At 46.2% G+C, this 20,571-nt stretch overlaps 2 protein-coding genes across 3 annotated transcripts in view; one reads left to right on the top strand and one right to left on the bottom strand.

Moving 5' to 3' along the window:
* The window catches only part of si:ch1073-184j22.1 (erythroferrone), an 8,653-nt gene extending 3,093 nt beyond the window's left edge, over positions 1-5,560 (bottom strand). Inside the window, exons 1-4 of one of the 2 annotated variants that reach the window (XM_042077293.1) lie at positions 4,134-5,560; positions 2,945-3,073; positions 1,885-1,999; positions 71-198 (exon numbers count right to left, since the gene is read on the bottom strand). In XM_042077293.1, the coding sequence (XP_041933227.1) occupies positions 71-198; positions 1,885-1,999; positions 2,945-3,073; positions 4,134-4,334 (573 nt within the window). In that variant the 5' untranslated portion in view covers positions 4,335-5,560. The remainder of the gene's footprint in view (positions 1-70; positions 199-1,884; positions 2,000-2,944; positions 3,074-4,133) is intronic. The other variant, XM_042077372.1, reaches the window with a different exon arrangement.
* Positions 4,659-20,455, top strand: mfn1a (mitofusin 1a). Its single transcript, XM_042077477.1, has 18 exons — positions 4,659-4,769; positions 7,590-7,711; positions 8,272-8,407; positions 8,789-8,951; positions 9,794-9,918; positions 10,431-10,539; positions 10,855-10,962; positions 11,319-11,472; positions 11,999-12,066; positions 12,971-13,092; positions 14,250-14,376; positions 14,649-14,753; positions 16,455-16,557; positions 16,964-17,190; positions 17,466-17,591; positions 17,836-18,032; positions 18,557-18,691; positions 19,598-20,455. Exons 2-18 carry the CDS (start codon positions 7,597-7,599, stop codon positions 19,665-19,667), a joined length of 2,190 nt encoding a protein of 729 aa, XP_041933411.1. The 5' UTR covers positions 4,659-4,769; positions 7,590-7,596; the 3' UTR covers positions 19,668-20,455.
* The last annotated feature ends 116 nt before the right edge of the window (positions 20,456-20,571 follow it).

The raw sequence follows: 20,571 nt of genomic DNA, 5'->3' as shown, positions 1-20,571 counted from the left end.
CAGGTGTTTGGTCCTGAGTGGCGTGCAGGTGTTTGGTCCTGAGTGGCGTGCGGAAGGTGAGGGAGCTTACCGGGCTGAAGGGATGCAGCTCCTGCAGGCTGCGGCGGGGCACGGTCAGGCTGTGGTGCAGACGGCAGTGGAAGGCTGTAACCACACGAGGGGGCTGGTCACAGAACAGACACTGTGAGCCCACCAGCTCTGTGGGAGAGAGAGAGAGAGAGCGAGAGAGAGAGAGAGAGACATACAGAGAGAGAGAGAGAGACAGAGAGAGAGAGAGAGACAAACAGATGAGGAGGGTGAGAATTAGTGTAAGGTGGCTGGGCTTGAGTGTTTGAGATTGATGGAGGAATGCAAAGATAGTGAGAATTAACGGAAGCAAAGGAAAATCTACTCTGGCTGTTGCTCTGGTTTGCTTTCTGAAGTCAATTTCAGGCAACAACGTCTTTAAAAAACACTTGGAAAAGTTTCATATTTCAAGCAGTGTAGTTCTCTCTCTCTCTCTCTCTCTTTCACACACACACACACACACACACACACACACACACACACCTGTGAGGTAAGCATTACACACCTTTATTTTGACACCTGGCTAAGGAAATTATCCTCCAAACGATACTCCCCAGAGGAAAAAAATAATAAAAAGTGTGTGTGTGTGTATGTGTGTGTGTGTGTGTGTGTGTGTGTGTGTGTGTGTGTGTGTGTGTGTGTGTGTGCCTATGGGTTTGTGTGGCAGTGTGTTTTTGAAAGACAGAGAGGGAAAGTATTTGTGGGCAAACATGTGAGAGAGAGAGAGAGAGGATAGAGAGAGAGAGAGAGAGAGAGAGAGAGAGAGAGAGAGAGAGAGAGAGGAGAGAGTGTGTGGCGCCACTCTGCTGTGTAGTGTGAATAAGAGCCTTTATGTTTTATATTGCTGTCAGAACAGCCTGCAGCTTACTCCAACAGAGCACAAACAGACCTGTGTCTGCCTCTCTGGCTGCCTGCCAGCTCTCATTCCACACACACACGAACAAACACACACACACACATGCACACAGGCAACCAACACACACACACACACACACACACATACACACACTCTCTCTCTCTCTCTCTCTCTCTCTCTCTCTCTCTCTCTCTCTCTCTCTCTCTCCCATTCCCTCAAACACACACACACACAAACACACACACACACACACACACACACACACACACACACACACACACACACACACACACACACACAATCGGGAATCTGTGGAATTCTCTGCCCAAGCCAAGTCACATCCACGTCCCAGAAAATTACCCCTATTAAGGGATCAGACCAGCCCACAATCAGACAAGCAGCCTCCCCAACACATGAGCGAGACATCCCAAACACCATGCAGTACAGAGACATGGCTGAATTTCCTCATGCAAACACAAAACACACACACACACACACACACACACACACACACACACACACAGTGCAATTGCATATGCACACTCTAGCAACACAGAACTCTGCGTGCATTTTGATTTACAACTAATGTGACATATGATATTCTCTTTTACCAAACCACTAATTGACAGGACAATATAATAGGCCTCTATAGCTGGGTTGGCCACAGTCATCCCTATAGACCCTTTCAAGAGAGTTCCATTATCAGCATCATAGTTGGCCCCACAAGACTTCCTTTTTAACATTCCATATGTTATCTTAATGCAGAGGAAGTAGATTGGGGCCCAAATAGAATGTTCAAGCATTGTTTTTGTTTACCTTGTTGAAAGGGTCTATACATTCACATTAGTAGGCAAATGAAAGCTGACGTTTTAGGTTTTTGATAGATGAGAGTAGCACTCAGTGGTTCTCTCAGGTCTATCAGGCATGTGTGTGATATTCTGTTCCATAAAAGCATCGTATACCCTTCAGCTTGAGCTGGAACTCCTGCATGAGGGCCTCCTGCAGCGGATACCGGGGCCCCGGCGGACCTGGGGGGCCCTGGGGGCCGGGGGGGCCAGGAGGGCCAGGGAGACCATGCTGTGGAGGACACACACAAACACACACCCGTCAGGTACACACTCAGCCACAACACCATCCACTCAACCATCACATTATCCACCCAATCAAGCCACCGCCCAATGATCCACCATATCATCCATCATCTTGACATGTCCCAAACAAAAATGTAATACCACAAGGAAATCCACCAATTCATGATTGTATCATTCGTCTCATATAAACTAATAAGTCAATCTGGCAGTATAACAGGGAGATGAGTTTATAGTGACATGGTGTGCCTTGTTGTGTGCATGTATGTCAAATGATATGTGTCTAAACATGATGTTTAGGCCCTGAGGCGCTGACTGAGAAAATATGGCTCGTGCTTGGGCTCTTACGAAAGTCACCCACATCTGCTTCCTGTGCTTCCAGGAGGCTGCACTCCCACTCCTCCGCAACATTACACAGCGCCCACCTCAATTACGGCACGCTGCCAACATTTTCACCCACCTAGGGTTAGCACACGCTTGCACATACACGCACGCACGCACGCACGCACGGACGCACGCATGCACGCATGCACACACGCACGCACGCACGCACGCACGCACGCACGCATAAATACATATGCATAAACACACACAGACACAAACAAACATGCACATAAATACATATGCATAAACACACACACAACACGCACAAGCACACACACACACACACACACACACACTCACACACATAAACACACACACACGCACACACACACACACACGCATGCACGCACGCACGCACCCACGCACGCACCCACGCACGCACCCACACACATTTTATGCCTCCTTCCTCTGCACTGACATCAACCCTGAGTGAACTCGCTGCACACCTGAGCGACTGAATGGCTCTCATACCTGCATATCCGTCACAAAGCCTCAGCCCCCAGGAAGCCCCGACCCAGCCCGACCCAGCCCGACCCTCTGCCCCACTCACCTTAGATGGTCTCTTGGGATGTCTCTTGGGATTCTTGGTCTCGCCCTTATTGGAGTTCCTGAACAACAGCCATGTGTTGAGAGGACTGACTATCGCCGCATCAGACGAGATAGTCTCCTGTGAAGAAGACTGCATTAAAGTAATGAAAGGGTTGCAGCCATTCACAAAGCACACATTGTTTTCATCACTGTAGTATTCAGGCAGTAGTAGTAATAGTAGTAGTAGTAGTAGTAGTGTGCAATCTAGTATGTGGTCACATTAGAATAATGCATTTTAGCTGTACTAGTAATTGCAGACTCATTATACATATGCCTCTACACATTCTGAATAGTACAACATTAGCACAACAAATCCAGTTTTAATGTCTCTAGTCCAACCAGTTATGTTTTTATTCAAAAGATTCAGTTTTATGTTGAATCTTAAATATACTTAAATATTATGTCATTTGTGTTGTGGGATAGGTTTAGAATAAAACCTTAAACAATAAAGATGGCAATTCTGTGGACAACTATAACTTAAGGGCTATGTTATGCTTGGTTCAAGTTCTAACTATATACATTGATATTTTAAGTACATTTGATTAAATCCCTTATTAAGACCTCTTATTTAGCAACTTTGTTAAGTGTGCAGTACTTAAAGCTGGTTGAGTGTGATATTTTGCATATGGAGACATCATATCTTTACAAACTACATTTTCACACTCCAACTTAGCCATCAGTTCTCACAAATCAGGGCAAGTGCTATCACACAACAAGCTGCTGTGGCCAAGGCACTGGCAGCAATTCAAATCTCTGAAGGAGTGCTTTTCATATCTGCTAAATAAATATTATTCAGACGCATTAATAATGGCCAGCTGGCAGAATTGCTGTTTCTTTTTCTGGCAAGCTTGCCCCCTTGCATCTTTCATATGCGCTCATATCTGATTGTCTATGCTGTTTGTGTGTGTGTGTGTGTGTGTGTGTGTGTGTGTGTGTGTGTGTTCACAAGCATGGATTTTTTTAATTGATAATTTCTGAGTGTACTGCAACGTGTAAGTGAAAGTGTGTGTACAGATATGGGCACACATGTGCTTGTATGTGTGTGTGTGTGTGTGTGTGTGTGTGTGTGAAAGAGAGAGAGAGAGAGAGAGAGAGAGAGAGAGAGAGAGAGAGAGAGAGAGAGAGAGAGAGAGAGAGAGAGTGGAACATACCGGGCTCTCAGTGCTGACCGTGTAGTTGTCTCCGTCCAGTTCGGCGCTGTCCTCGCCATGTGTGGCGCAGCGCAGGGGCAGCAGCAGCAGCAGGAGGGGCAGCAGCAGGGGCAGCAGAGCCATCCGCCCCCGCGGCAGCGGCTGGGGCGTGGGAAGGGGCAGAGGCAGGGGAACCCCCAGTGGCCCTCGGCGGGGCACCATCCTCCGGGGTGCCAGACGTGCGTGGCTCGGTGTGGGCTCCTTCGCGTGACTCCTCTCCTAGTCCTCCTCGGGAGGGGGGCTAGGCACCCATCCTCTCCCGCGGTTTGGAAGCAACGGAAGTGTCCTCTCTTTCTCTCTCTCTCTCTCTCTCTCTCTCTCTCTCTCTCTCTTCACAGGCTCTCTCACTATCCTGTCTTCTGCCCTCTGAGGAACAGTGTTGCTCTCCGTCTGTCCTGCCGTCTCACTTTGCCTTGAGTGTGATTTGGAGAAAAAAAAGTCCTTGGCTTTGGCTTGCTGTCCAGCTGAGGCTGTGACCCACACGCTGGGCTCTGCCGGACTGAGCTGGGTGATTGCAGGCTGCAGAGCAGAGCAGAGAGAGAGACGCCCCTGTTCCCTTACTTTGCCATGCTGCTCTGAGCTGCTCTGTGCTCTTCGGTGAGTGGGTGCGCGTCTCTCTGCCTCAGACCTTCCTCAGGTGTGAGCTCATCCACTTAGTGCAATCAAATCACCGCGTGTGGTGTTGTCAGAACGGCTGAGGGTGACGAGTTGCGTGCTTGCGTGTGGGTGCGCGCACGTCTCTGTGTGTGTGTGTGTGTGTGTGTGTGTGAGTGTGTGTGTGTTTGTGTGCGTGTGTGTGCAGTATGGATGTTGTGTCCCGGAGTCTCACTTAGCGGTTGAGTCACTGAGCGCACACTGTGGTGTGTCTCTCTGTGTGTACACGAGTTTGTGTGTGTGTGTGTGTGTGTGTGTGTGTGTGTGTGTGTGTGAGGGTGTGCGTGTCTGGGTGTTGGAGAGTGTGACAAGTCCTCCGTGTGTGGTATGGAGGCTCAGTGGGTGGTATCGGTGGTATTTAATTTACCGCCTCTGTTTTCATGCCCTCTTTCTGTCTCACCCACTCACTCTCTCTCTCTCTCTCTCTCTCTCTCTTTCTTTTTCTTTCTCCCTCCTCAGCGCTTTCCCTCGTTTGCACTCTCTCTCTCTCTCTCACTCGCTCCTGACTGCTGCTGTCCTGTAGTCCGTGCGGAGCCGGAGCCGGTCCCGGTGCGTGTGTGGGGCTCCAGGCAGTTGTGGTGCAGGCAGTAAATCCACACTGTGTCTCCCCCAGCGGCTCCCTGGCTGTCTTCTTCTCCAGGGGGGCTGAGTGTCTGTTTCCCAAGCAGTCCTGTCCTCTCGCAGGCTTCCCCTCGCCTCGGTTTTATCGCCCCGGCAGGGCAGGGCCCCTCCTCCTTCCCCTAGTACACTCCTCTCTCTCTCTCTCCCCCCCCTATCTATTTCTAGAATCTTGAGCTGTCACTGTGTCTCTCCACACAACCCTTGTTCTCTTGTCTGATTGCCTTCCCTCTCCCTCTCCGTGTCTCCTATCTATCTTTCCCTCTTGCTTTCTGTCTCTCTTTCTCTCTCTCTGTATGCATTTTCATCTCTTTCTTCTCTCTCTCTCTATCCCTTCTTTCTTTGCTCCATTCCTATTCTAATAACCACCTCGTTTTTTTCCCCTATCCATCATGGTCTTCAGGGTCCTAGTGCCTGCCCACAAGATAACAATTGGGCTTATCCTGTCATGCACTCAAGAGTGGGTCAGTGAAACTATGTGCAGGGGAATTGGAGGGAGAGAGATAACACAACACTGTGCAGCCAGTTTAGTTGTCCCTTTTTTCAGGCAACTGGGAATCAGAATCTGTTTCCTTTCATGTCTGTTACTGATCATTTGCAAAGATTTCTGATAAAGTTGCTGATGGCCTTTAGCAGGGAGAAGGAAAGTGGCAGTGGATGCGAGAGTCACAGTGGATGATGACATGCTGTTGAATGTTTGCAAGTCCAAGGGGAGATCAGCCTATATGATGAAATTTCATTCAAACTTGAGTCATAAAAATGTCATTCAAATTTGAGTGATTCTTGCAAGGGAACCACTCCCATAGTATGTGTGTGTCTTTTCTAATGAAGTGTGCGTGTGTGTGTGTGTGTGTGTGTGTGTGTGTGTGTGTGTGTGTGTGTGCGCATTGCGCGCGTGTGTGTGTGCATGTGTGCATGCGTGTGTGTGTGTGTGTGTGTGTGTGCGTGTGTGTGTGTGTGTGCGTGTGTGTGTGTGTGTGTGTGTGTGCGTGCGTGCGTGCGTGTGTGTGTGCGCGCGCGCATGTGCATGCGTATTGCGCGCGCGTGTTTGTGCATGTGTGTGTGCGTGTGTGTTTATCGGGGGTTTCCTCCTGGCCATGCCTTCATTGCCCCACCCTTCCTCTCTCTGGAGCATTTCTGATAGGAACACCTCAGGCTCATTCCATGCCAGTGATAGCTAAGCCAAATGACATGGGTACCATCTTGTGGCCATAGACATTAAGTGAGCTCACACTTACACTACACTCTATGTAAACACACACACACACAAATATAAAATTACACCCTCCAGGTCAGCCACAATGTCTGACTCAAAAACTTGTGTTAGTATGGTGAAAACACACAATAAACTGTGGTTTGACCACAGTCATAATATTTTAAGAATTGGTCATAAACCACATCAATGTAAAAAAGTTAAAAACTGTATTATGCAGATCTGAATATATCAAGAACCAAGTTGCGAACCAAGCTCCTTCACCCTTGTGTGAGGCTGTGATGTTATCTAAGTGATATTTATTTATAGATGATTTATAAGAGCAGTGAGGAGGAGGAGGCGGAACATATAGCCAGCTGGAGGGTTAAAACCTTAATAAGAGGATTGCAGGTTCCTACGGCTAAACTCACACTACACACTCCTTAGAAGGTAGAGGTGCAGTGCCAGCATGTGCGCGCACACACACACACACACAGACATGCACGCACACGCTCGCACACACACACACACCCATACACACACTCACACACACACCAACACACACCCATGAGATTGACTGCACACCTCAGTGAGTCTGAAAGAGAAGGGCGAGTGAGAGAGAGAGGGAGAGAGAGAGAGAGAGAGAGAGAGAGAGAGAGAGAGAGAGAGAGAAAGGGGAAGGAGAGAGACTTCTGTAGAGCTGGAACTTATTATGGAAAACACTGGAAGGATAAGTGCAAGTGGCAATGAACTGTGAGAGCTTATGCTGATAGAGGGGAAAAAAATTTGGACGCTTCCCACTTTATTTCTTCACTGCAGAGGTAAGATATGACTGCCAAGTCAATTAAGGAACTGAAGTTTCTCTCTCTCTCTCTCTCTCTCTTTTCACCACTGATAACTTTAGTGATTCCCTCCTCAAAGATCACAATATATTTGCATCTTTGCATTCTTAGCACTAACATGGATCAGGAGGACATCTCCCCCCTCAAGCACTTTGTGATAGCCAAAAGGACCATCAACTGTATCTTTGACCAGCTGCAGGACTTTGTTAGAGAAGGCTCTGTGTTTGTCAAGGGTGAGTTGTGTATTAGCCTGAAAACTATTTAGTAAACTAACCGCAGTCCTATCTTGTCCCTATTGCTGTGACGTTGTCTGGTCAGTCTACTCACGGGTGCCATTTTGTGCTGCCCATGTGGCCGTCTCATCCCTGTGTTGGTGCGTTGTCGTTGTTGTCGTCTTCCATATACAGTATGTTGTCCACCACTTATGTGTGTTGACACTGTTTAGCATTGGCCTGTAGTAGTAGTGCCCTGTCCCCTTGAATGTTTGTTGATGTTTCTCTTTCTGCTACTGATTATGGTGTCTCTCGCTTGTGTTTTGTTGATCTCTTTCTCTCTTACACTGATTCATTAACGGTGTTGTTCACTCTAAGTGCTTGATGACATTGTTGTCATCCTGTTTGTTGCTGTGCCCCTTTGTTGCTGATGCTCATTTTCTCCGTTGGTTTTTATGCCAATCAAACACATTGTCCTCCTCTTTCTGTATGCGTGTGTCTATGAGTGTCCGTGTGTGTGTGTGTGTGTGTGTGTCCTTGTGTATCCATGTGTGTGTGTGTGCGTGTGTTGCTGTGGGCAGAGACGTGGCACAGTGAGGACCTGGAACAGGTGGCTGTGGAGGATCAGTGTGTGCAGATGCAGGCCTGTACGAGGAAGCTGACCATCATCAGAGAGGTGCTGGCCCGCAGGCACATGAAAGTGGCCTTCTTTGGCAGGTACAGGCCATGGGACAGGCATTACTTAGCGGCCAGCTCGGGTCAGGACAGACAGGATGAGCTTTTACGCAAATGGCCACTGGGCTTCATGGCTTTCTGGGCCAAATGTCAGGAGTCACATCAAGCATCATTAATCAAGTCAGTGTTTTCCCTCTTCACCCTTAAAATATCCTGCAAGTAGTGGGATTCCCAGAGAGACTGTGATCAAAGGATCATTTCACAAGAATTATAACAACACCACCAGCACAGAGAGAGAGATAGACGGAGAGAGAGAGATGGAAAGAGAGAGAGAAACATGCTGCCTTTGATAGCCTTACTTGGTTGAAGCCCATTGTTTGCTGGACATGGCCTCTTAACCAAATCCTCTCTGTCAATCACCAGAACGAGTAACGGCAAGAGTACAGTGATCAACGCCATGCTGCGGGAGCGGGTGCTGCCCAGTGGCATCGGCCACACCACCAACTGCTTCCTGAGTGTGGAGGGCACGGATGGCGACATGGCCTACCTCACCACCGAGGGCTCAGACGAGAGGCAGAACATTGAGGTACAACAGAGCACAGCCATGGAATTAGAGTCCTGGGTGCTGTTGTTATGTAAGCCATCACAGCAAGAGTTTGGATGGACTCTTTTGCGGAGATCACACTGGTTGTACCCTGTTATCCAAGTCTTTCCTATCGTTATGAGCCATTTTATATCCTAATTCCTGACACTTGTGAATATCCCCCATGACTTCCAGGGATGTAATGGTAAAATAAGAGGTGGGTAAACCATGAATTCTGTAATGATGGTAAGGTGGACTGCGCCATGCGGTATCAGATTTTTAGAAAAGGCATTTAGAAAATGTTTGATGATGGTGGAGATTACTGTCCAATGTTTATAACAATACAAGTGGTATTAAATGGTTCCTAGAGTGCTGATGAGTGTACATATTGTGATTGTGGATTAAATGTTAAAAGTTGCAAATTGGTGAATAAACTCTTTTGAGAGGTGGATAAACTCTAATAAGAGCTGGATAAACTCTATTTCTGACATTTCAGAGGTGGGTAAACTGCGTTTACTTGCGTTTAGCCTCCACTACATCCCTGATGACTTCATTCCAGAGAGTATACAAAATATACAAAAAGAAAGTCCTCATGTCAGCATTGTTCATACCACAGCATGCTAAATGTATTAGGGGTTTACAGCTAATAAACTACAAAACAGTCCATGCTGTCGCTTAGATTAATGGAATACCACATTGAATAATTGTGCCATTTCTTTTTATTGTGTAACCTATCATGTCTGTAAATGAGCTTTTAAAGCTTCAGTCACATACAGAGCCAGTCCACTGAGTGGTTTTGCATGTGTCCATCTGACTCGTCTGTGTCCACATGTCTCTGCTCTCAGACGGTGAATCAGCTGGCCCATGCGCTACACATGGACCCAGACCTGGACTCCGGCTGCCTGGTCCGAATGTTCTGGCCCAAGACCAAGTGTGCCCTGCTGAGAGACGACCTGGTGCTGTTGGACAGGTACATGAATCAGCACACAGGCCTGTCCAAGTGTATTTTTTTACCGCAATACTTTTTTTTTACTCTATTTTTAGTTGTATAGCAGATATCACATTCACAGCAGTGTTAGGCATAAGTATTAGATGATAAAATAAGACCTGTAATACCTGTAATATGTTTTTATTTCAAGACCATGAGATATTACGGAAACATTATGATGAAATTGAACAATAGTCACAGAGTTGTCACGGATCATGTTCCAAGATCTTTTTCGTTGTTCAGTGCTGACCTGTGATGGTCAGTCTGTCGTGAGACTGTCCAACCCCCCCCCCCCCCCCCACCCGCTCTTTTAGCTTAGGCCTTAAGAGCCTTGTTGAGGGTGAGAGTTGGGGTGGGGTGAGAGCAGAGAATGGGATCAGTGGGTTAATGACATCTGACCGTCCTGCCCCCTCCCTCTCTCCCCCTCTCTCCCTCCCTCTCTCCCTCCCTCTCTCTCTCCCTCTCTCTCTCTCTCTCTCCCCCTCTCTCCCCAGCCCGGGCATCGATGTCACCTCTGAGCTCGACAGCTGGATCGACAAGTTCTGTCTGGACGCTGACGTCTTCGTGCTTGTGGCCAACGCCGAGTCCACCCTGATGAACACGGTGAGTGCTCGCAGACACCGTGGCGCCGGAGCCAAAATGTCTGCCCGTCTGTGTTTTGATATTTATATGCCGTGAGAGCGAGCTGCAGACGCAAGGTAGGCTGAAAGGTCAGAATGTGTCCAGAAGGAGGCCCAGCCAGCTCAGATGATGTTTAGATTATTGCTGGATAAATTGTTTGGACTGGGTCATTTCTTCTTTGCGTTACGAGACCTTCATTGCACAATAGTCCTTTTAAAGGTGTTTTATGAGTTGTTCTGCAGCCCAGCCCACTTTTTCACATACTGACTTCGCCTCCTTGTTTCTCTTCACTTCAAGGAGAAGCACTTTTTCCACAGAGTGAGTGAGAGGATCTCGAAGCCCAACATCTTCATCCTGAACAACCGATGGGACGTCTCAGTATCGGAGCCAGAGTACTTGGAAGATGTATGACACATACAATCAGTAGATGTGATGGACTCAAGTGGCAGATCCAAAGTTAGAGTATTAGTGTTAGAGAGACTCTTGGGGTTAGTATCATGATAACCTTGTGGGATTAATATATCTTGTGGGATATTAAGATTTTATGAATCTTTGCCTAATTAAAGACATCAATAAGGTCCCAGACGTTCAATAAGATGTCCCTTTTCCATTGTGACTTTCATCAAGGTCATGATTTGGTCTGTGGATGTGTTAGGGTTAATTCCTCTATTAGAGGAACTGTTAAAGCCCTTATCCTTTTGAAACATAGTAGTCGACAATGCATCACATTAGTAAATGATGACAGAGGTGTATGTGTTCAGGTGCGGAAGCAGCACATGGACCGCTGCCTCAGCTTCCTGATGGACGAGCTGAGGGTGGTGGACGCCCGGCAGGCCCCCAACCGCATCTTCTTTGTGTCGGCTAAGGAGGTGCTGAGCTCCAGGATGCATCGAGCCCAGGGCATGCCAGAGACAGGTGAGCCCTGGACCATCAGAGTTGAGCACATCCAACAGCCACAAGGTCACAAGGTTTAATAGCACACAGTCAAAACTGCCTTTACTATATGGACAATGACAGTAAGAGACAATGAGTCCAATTCCATGTTCAGGGAACACCAGCACAATGGAGACTGAGCTGTAAATCTTAGATGACCAGAAGTCAACCAATCATAAAAAAGAATCTGATTGTTAATGTGAATCTTCCTGTATATTCTCCTGATTGACAATGTTAACACACACACACATACACACACACACACACACACACACACACACACACACACACACACACACACAAACATAGTTGTAATAGCTCCATTTTGCAAGTTAGATGCAGATTTTATATTTATGAGAAAAATATATGACATATATATTTTATATTATATAATATATGAAAAGTAATATAGTGCACATTTCTGTCATTTTCTTTCCCATTTCAACTTCATCATGCTCCTCATAATTCTTTGACTGTGACGTGAGTCAGGTTGGTTTATTTTGTGTAGGTGGTGCCTTGGCGGAGGGATTCCAGGAAAGACTCAAGGAGTTCCAACGTTTTGAGAGAACGTTTGAGGCAAGTGCCAAAGCTGAGGTCCCGCTAAGAATGTTGCATTGTAGGGTAAAATGGACGACTCCAGGCTGAATAACAGGGTATCAGAGCACCTGAGAGAACAGCAAATAAAACATCTAACTTTGACAAGCCCTTTCAGTTGCTATTCATTGATGAAGATTCAATGATATTTTATCACATATTATTACTTTGTTCTTCAAAAAAAGCTGAAGCAAACTACGAGGAGCCGAGTGAAGTGATGATGACAGTGTTGTTTATTTTGCTTTTTGGGGCCCGTCCCTGAGTGTGGGCTCTCAGTCTTGGCACCTAGTGCACATTCCCTGTGATGTGTCAGATGTTTGGCCCTCCACACTCAACCCCCTCCTGGCAGAACAGTAGTGCCACGTCCCTGTGCCAGTCTGCTCTCCACGCCAACCCCTGGCACATCCACTGATCCCCTAGATGGATTTAGGTGAGGCGGACCCCCCACATACACACCCCTACCCCTCCTCCTCCTCCTCCTCCTCCTCCTCCTCTTCTTCTCCTGCTTTGCCTCTTTCCTCTCCTCTTTTTACCAAATCCCATTTTAGCCACATGACACACAGTCTCAGTGCAGTGTTTGATCTAGCTGGTAGGGCAGGGCCACTGGAGACCTGCTTTTGATCATTAGCTCAATTTGTAGGACAAGGCCCTTCAGAATGCTGCCAGGGTGTAAGCCCTTCAGTCTGCTCAGCCAGCGTTCACACATAGGCCCACTGGTTCCTTTTATTCCCCCATAGGGAGCCACGTCTGCTGCTTCGCATTAATATATCTGAGTATTTGTGACACTGTGATGCTACTGTATGCTGTTACTGGATGCTGTGCTGTGACGTATTTGCTTTCAATTAGTGACTCAAACCTCCTCTCCTGGAGGTTGGCACCTTCACAGGAGTTTATTTCACAGTCAGCGGTGAAGACCAAATTTGAGCAGCACACCATCCGAGGTTGGCAGATCACGGAGTCTGTGAAGGACATCATGGACGCTATCAACATCACCTCGGCAGAGAAGAAGTAAGGCCGGTCTTCTTAGTTTCCACCCTCCCATTAGTTATAGACCCTTTCAACAATAAAAACAAAAACAATGCTTGAACATTCTATTTGGTTCCCAATCTACTTCCTCTGCATTAAGATAACATATGGAATGTTAAAACGGAAGCCTTGTGGGGCCAACTATGATGCTGATAATGGAACTCTCTTAAAAGGGTCTGTACTGATGTTATAATAGCAGCAAATAGCTTTGAAGTTGAAGTAGTTTACAAAGACACACAAACGGTAGCAATGTGGAGCATCAAGGGGTGACGTCAGATACGGGAACACTTCAGCTCTGACCTCTTAGCACCTCGACTTCTTTGAAAGAGTGTCGCTCCAGTAATCCGAGCAGCCAAGCAAAGCCCTTTGCAATATCAAGCCGCTGGGCCTCTGGTTTCCAGGGAATCCAAACACAGGGAAGATGTATGCTCCCGCTCTGCTGTAAATTACGTCAGATAAAACAAGCGTCCACTAAATGGAAATGTTATTTCACTCACTTTTCTTCCATGAACTGTAATGTTAAAATATGACCACTGTCTGCAGACAATGCAGCGGGTGTATTTTAGCAGACCAGAGAAATGAATCACACCACAACCCCCCCTCATAGCTGGCCTGGTGTAGCACGGCACTGGCAGCGAGGAGGTTACGGGTTCATCCCTGAGGGAGAAGACACACACACACACACACACACACACACACACACACACACACACACACACACACACACACACACACACAGTAGTGATTGCACAACGCCATCCGAGCTGTAAGTCACTTCGTCTGCTCAGTGTCAAAGTCAAGCACGAAACGCCCGGGACTCGTAGGCTCTGACAGGACCTCGGTGAGCTGAGCTGGTCTGCACGGGCGAGAGTTAGAAAGGCATGCCCCTTACTGCTCTCCAAATTCCAAAATACCAAAGCTGTGACTTCAGCGACGGAAGATCGACACGCTAGTGATAACATGCATGTCTCTTGCCTGCGCTCTCCCATCGTCTGGAGATGAACACCTCCATCACCCCCCCCCCCCCCAACCACACACACACACACACACACACACACACACACACACACACACACACACACACATACACCTCTCCTTCACCCTCTGTCTGAGTGCAGGCCTGTTGTTTGTCTCATCAGGGTGCTCTCTCTGGAGGAGCGGGAGTCACTCATGGACCGGCTGGAGTTCGTGCGCAATCAGCTTAACGTGCTGACCGAGGATGTGAAGGAAAAGATCAAGGCCACGGCTGACGAAGTGGCCGCCAAGGTAGTGTGGCTTTTCAGAGCTTCGGATTGGGCCGAATCCACCACACACACACACACACATACACGACAAGTCCCAGGGGTTTAGTGGGCCACTAGTGCACTACAGTGGTTGAAGTGGATTGTGGAGTGCACACCACACTGGCACTTGTCAGGAAGGGCTACGCATTTCTGACACTTGGTTCATCTTTTAAATCCCTTTCATTGGCTTTAATCCTGTAACGGTTGGCGGTTGTGTGTGTGTGTGTGTGTGTGTGTGTGTGTGGTACTCCCTAGGTGACTGCTGCCATGGTTGAGGAGATCAAGGGTCTGTCTGCTCTGGTGGAGGAGTTCTGCTCGGACTTCAGCCCGGCCCCTAATGCCTTAGCTCTCTACAAATCAGTGAGTTCAAGGCACCACGCACCACACACATACACACACACACACACACACACACACACTTGTGTATGGTGTGGTCAGTGGTGGAATGTAACGAAATACAAATACTTCGTTACTGTACTTAAGTAAATTTTCCACGTATTTGTACTTTACTTAAGTAAAATTTATAGTGCATACTTTTGACTTTTACGTCGTTACATTTTACAGCAATTATCTGTACTTTTACTCCGCTACATTTCTACAACACCATCGTTCCTTTTTACGATACATTTTATGATCAGTTTTTTTTTTTCTCTCTGACAAACACGTTTGTTTTACCGGGGGGTTGCTACCAAAGATTCTGGAGCGCTACGTGCATTCTTAGAAACATAAGCTTCTAGTCTAGACCAGGCAAAGCGTGAGCTTGTAGCCATCTGCATTCGGTAGGCTATATTCACCAGACCCATGGCTACACTGTACATGCAACTGTGTTCTGTGCCTTTCTCTGTCTGTTATCTGCAGCGTTAGGGCCTCCTCTCCGATGAGATTGCTATCCGCGGATCAGCTAAGTTACAGGCTATGCCCATGCTTCTGTCACACGTCTGATCATTTGCGGCACAAATGAATGGTAGACTATTAATGAACCGGTGGCCGGTAAAAGGTTTTCCTTTTAGAATATATATATTAAGAGAATAAATCATTATGCAAATACTTTTACTTTTAATACTTAAAGTACATTTAAAAGCAGGTACTTTTTACTTTTACTTAAGTAGGGTTGTCATTGTGGTACTTTTACTTTTACTAAAGTAAATATTTCTCTGTGTATTTGTACTTTTACTTAAGTACTGAGTTTCAGTACTTCCTCCACCACTGGGTGTGGTGTGACAGACACTTTACACAGGACAAAGGCAGAGTAAGGCTCTTCAGAATAAGGGTGAGAGAATATGTGTGTGTGGGTGTGTGTATATAGGGGGAGGGGGGTATGGACAGTATGTGTATGATGTGTGTGTATTGTTGTGTGTTCATAGTTGTAGAGGAGGACTGTGTGTGTGTGTGTGTGTGTGTGTGTGTGTGTGTGTGTGTGTGTGTGTGTGTGTGTGTGTGTGTGTGTGTGTGTGTGTGTGTGTGCGCGCGCGCGTGCACACGCGTGTGTGTGTCAGTGAGTAAGTAAGTCCTGTTTACCTCTGAACTGGATCTCCATGACTACAATAATATCATGGTTGGTGGTCCAAAGCACAGGTCTCTGTAGATATACTGGTGTTTTTGTTTAACAACGCAGTCCAAAGATGACAGAAAAAGAGCCTGTGGTTAGTATATATACAATTCGCTAAACCGGCGGTTGACAGCACTGATCCCTTGAATTTCTATTTGACTTACGGTCAACAGTAAACCCAGACTCTTTTATTGCACACTAATTTAACCACTATACAATTCATTTAAACAACCTAGCTAGCTAATAGAGTGCAATTGTCCATAAACCTCCAACCTTCCACAAACATATTGTGTCAACACCGGTCTTAGTATCTCACACAGATACACAATGAAAACAATAACAAGATAAAAGTACATGACTGGCACCACTGAGCAAGTGAAAGCACTTGACTTCTCACCTAGTCACATGGCCCAGTGGTCTGCCTTGTTCACCCTTCACTTGTGTTGCATCAGGTGCCAGCAGGTTCCTCTCGCTGCTCTGACCCTCTGTCGCCCCCTTGTGGTGTGTTGCAGAAGCTGCAGGCATACGTGGAGGAGAGGATGGGAAAAAACCTGGCCTTCCGCTGCTCCAGTAGTATCAGTGGCTACATGCAGTCCTCACAAAGAGACATCATGGGTACACCTCATCACAAGATTCCATTTAGACATGTCAAAGACATAATTTTCACTTGTGCACCATGACCAATCCATGGACTAAGTCAGGGTCTTTGTAGTTCAGTTATGTAGCACTTTTAAAAATGGACAAGAAATGTGCTGCCACACGTAGCATTTCTCATATCGATTTGGATTATGACATAACCCTCATAGTTTATAGTTCATGTTTCAGGTCTCTACTGGCCCTGTGCCACTCTAACACCTTAGAGTTCTCATCAACTAGTATAAATCATGATGATGTTATTACCTTCATTATTACGAAGAGTAAAACCATCACTGCGCCAAGCCAGGGGCAATAAGTTGGGGCACTGTTCATGAACCCACAGCTATGGTGTGAATGAAATGCTCTCTGTGTGTTTTCTCTGCAGAGAGCATACGTCCTCTGCTGCCCCCTACTGCCAGGGGCAACCTGCACCTCCACCTCCCCAGCCACAAGTTTGACGTCTCCTACGACCTCAACTTTGCCACCCTCTGCACAGACTTCCAGGGCAACGTCGAGTTCCAGTTCTCCTTGGGATGGACGGCCCTGGTCAACCGCTTCCTCGGGCCGGCCCATGCCAAGCGTGCCCTGATATTGCTGGACGAGAACATTCAGGTATGACCTTAGGGCTCCAGAGAGGAATAGAGATGTACTGAAATTGAATTGAAATTACGGTATATACCTTACCTAGTCTACTTATCGGAAACTGATTGAGCATTTAAAACCTAATTAAAAATCTGTCACAAAATGCAAATGAAGAAAAAAGTGGTTGTTTATAAAACATTTAAGACTAACAAGTTTAAGAATGAATGCACTGGAAATATCCATTGGTAATGGTTGTACATGCACCCATATCAACATCAACCAACAACAGACAATCCTGTTTGTAGGCAGCTGGATTTGCTTCAACTCCCAGGGACCCCCAGGCCCAAGAGGACCTCGCCATCTCCATGGCAACCAAACTGGCATCTTACACCTCCAGAGCCTCCATGGGGGTCGTGGTCATTGGAGGAGTGGTGAGATGACTCTCTTACGCATGGCCCATGTCTTCACTTGTACTTTGGCCCCCACCATTAGCACATCTGGAGGGCACAGAATGTATTGGGGCTACTGCACATTTCGGTTACCATTATTCCTATTGATGCCATTTTCTATTTGTTATCTAACAACAATTAGCCTACTATTAATGTAGTAGTATCATTTGGTTGTCAGACTAAATTCAGTAACACATTTATGGTAATTGTTTGTCTGTGTCTCCAGGTGTGGCGATGCCTCGGCTGGAGGCTGATAGTGATTTCTGTGAGCCTCTACGGCCTGCTCTACCTGTACGAGAGGCTCACCTGGACCAATGGCTCCAGAGAGAGGGTTCTGAAGCAGCAATTTGTGGACTTTGCTACCCAGCGGCTCCTGGCCATCACACCCATCACCAGCTCCCACTGCAGCCAGCAGGTCCATCAGTAAGTCTGCAGCAGCTCCTGGGGCACTGGGTTCGCCTGAGCTGACACAGTGGGGCTGCCTGCATGAATAATCTTATAGTTTATATACTGCACTTTCCCTGTTTCATGGATGAGTAACAATGTAGCTTATATACTCCACTCCTCCCATTTCTTTCTCTTTTTTTCTGGGTGTCTTGTCTGGTGAATAGACCCTTTCATCAATAAAAACAAAAACAATGCTTGAACGTTCTATTTGGGCCCCAATCTACTTCCTCTGCATTAAGATAACATATGGAATGTTAAAAAGGAAGTCTTGTGGGGCCAACTATGATGCTGATAATGGAACTCTCTTGAAAGGGTCCATAGCCTATTGACCTGCCTGCATGGGTAAAATGTGTGCAAAATGTATAGAGCATCACTGCTGATGAATCATGTTCTTCTACACAGTGATGACGCATATTTGAATTGAATGTACATTGCGAGTCATGAGCACATAGTCTTACTGTGTGTGTGTGTGTGTGTGTCTCATCCCGTCACCCCATCAGGGAGATGGTGGCCACGTTCAGCCGCCTGAGCCAGCAGGTGGACAAGAGTGAAGGTGAGCTGGAGGCAGACATCTGGCGGGTGAACTGCAGGATCCAGCGGCTGGAGGGGGTTCAGAAGCACTCCAAAACCCTTAGGTCAGTTTCACCCTGCTCCACACGACACAGGAACCATTTAGAGATTTTAACAAAAAAGCCTTTTAAGGCGCCTTGTTGAACCTCTACCGAGAGGCCTTTCATGGAATAGTTTTCACTGAAAGAATATTTTTAAAAACATTATATTTGTGATTTTTTTTTACTCTAAGGAGCTCTCAAAAGCCTTACTGTTAGCAGTGCAGATAACAGGATGACTTGCATTAAATTGTGTCCATTTCAGTCTTGGTACAAGACAGGGTCGGTCTACATTCTGATATTATCAAAATGAATGCTTTGAAAAAATGCATGGGACTACCCTGTTTGTGCTATTATTGACTATGTTGACAATCCAAATACGTCCAAAATGACAAGCATCCCTGCATGACAGTTACTTTTTGGGGTCACAGCATATTGAAGGGTGTGGGAGAGGCTACTATACTGGTGCACGTTCTGATTCAGAGCATCCTTCCAATCACTATTAGTCTTCAGAAACCAAAAATAAATGTTTTGAGTTCGTCACATTACAGAAAAGAAAAATCTAAATGCTACATTTATCTAGATGATAAACATTGGAGGGGTTTATTCTTCTCTCCAACTGTGTGGGCAGGTCCCTTGACTGCGCTGAAGCCACACCTCAACGGTCCTAACACGTAGTTCCAACATACTCTCAACCAGCTGATTCTAGTTATCACAACTCTTCATTAATTAGACCATATATCTGGCTGAAAACACTTGTGTTAAGTGTACAAAGTAGTGTATTGTTTAGAATGCATCATTTATTGTTTAGAATGCTTGTAGTTCTTGCTTCTTAGTGATGCCAAAACGATGCAAGAATAATCCCTAAAAGATAGCATGTGCTGGGTTCTGTTTGAGTGAACGGGTGCTCTGGCTGCTTGCTGTGTGTTGCAGGCACAAAGCGACTGATCTGGAGAGACAGCTGGAGGCCTTCACCTCCCAGTATCTGCATGCCACACCCTGAGGCCTGGAGACTTCCAGAAGCATGGGCCGCGTAAATAATTCATCCGACATGTTTAAAACTGCAGCGGAGAAAAAGCAGGGAATAAAAGCCATAATGGTGCTACTGACTCCATGCAGCTTTCAACTGACACTGATTTCACTGTGAATCTGCTCTCTCTCTGGCTCCCACGTGCGTTGGCAAGGGGATACAGGACAAGGCTATTTGGTCCTAGTAATGGTCTTGTGTTGATACCTGCCAAACAGGTGCCATTAAGCCCTGTGCATAAATTCACAATGCTTGTTTTGTCCGAAAGGACTAGTTTAACACGGAAAGCATCAGGAACTAGACAAATACTGCATGTTCACTGAGGTTTACTAGGTTACCACTAGAAAGGGACAGAAGAATGTATTGATTGACTGAAAATATTTAAAAAGATTAAGACCTGATGTTATACTATTTAATTATCACATTACATTCTGTTTGATGTTAAGTTTTTTTTATTGGTTACAAGAACATATCGCCACATCTGGGTACAACAGTACAACTGTACAGATACAAAACAATCTGGTGTACAAACAAAGAAAATGTTTCAAAAAAGAAAAAAAATTAATTGCAAGTGAGCATTCACACAACAACACTGCAGGAAAATATGAATCCCTGGGTTTAGAAAACAATTATTACCAAACATCAAGGAATTTTGGATATACTGGAGTCAAAAGGCAGTGAGTTCTGTCAAAAGATTGAGAATGTGGCAGGAATGCAATTTCAAGCTGATGCTTACATTTCAGAAAAAAATCAAAACAAATAAAGTATTACTGAGTATTTTGTTAAATGAGAAAAATATTAAAAATACTGCAGTTGTGTTGTAGAGGTCACAGAGGATTAAAAAAAAAAGATTAAAAAAAGGGAAAAAAAAAAAAAAAGT

The sequence above is a fragment of the Alosa sapidissima genome, chromosome 1, assembly GCF_018492685.1.
Source record: "Alosa sapidissima isolate fAloSap1 chromosome 1, fAloSap1.pri, whole genome shotgun sequence".
In the NCBI taxonomy this organism is placed as follows: Eukaryota; Metazoa; Chordata; class Actinopteri; order Clupeiformes; family Clupeidae; genus Alosa; species Alosa sapidissima.
The sequence above is the reverse complement of the archived record's forward strand: the minus strand, read 5'-3'. Positions and strand labels throughout refer to the sequence as shown.

Coding starts and splice junctions, on each gene's coding strand:
- mfn1a (XM_042077477.1), top strand. CDS start 7,597: ATGGATCAGGAGGACATCTCCCCCCTCAAGCACTTTGTGATAGCCAAA. Junction 7,712..8,271: donor AGGCTCTGTGTTTGTCAAGG/GTGAGTTGTGTA, acceptor TGCTGTGGGCAG/AGACGTGGCACAGTGAGGAC. Junction 18,692..19,597: donor AAGCACTCCAAAACCCTTAG/GTCAGTTTCACC, acceptor TGTGTGTTGCAG/GCACAAAGCGACTGATCTGG.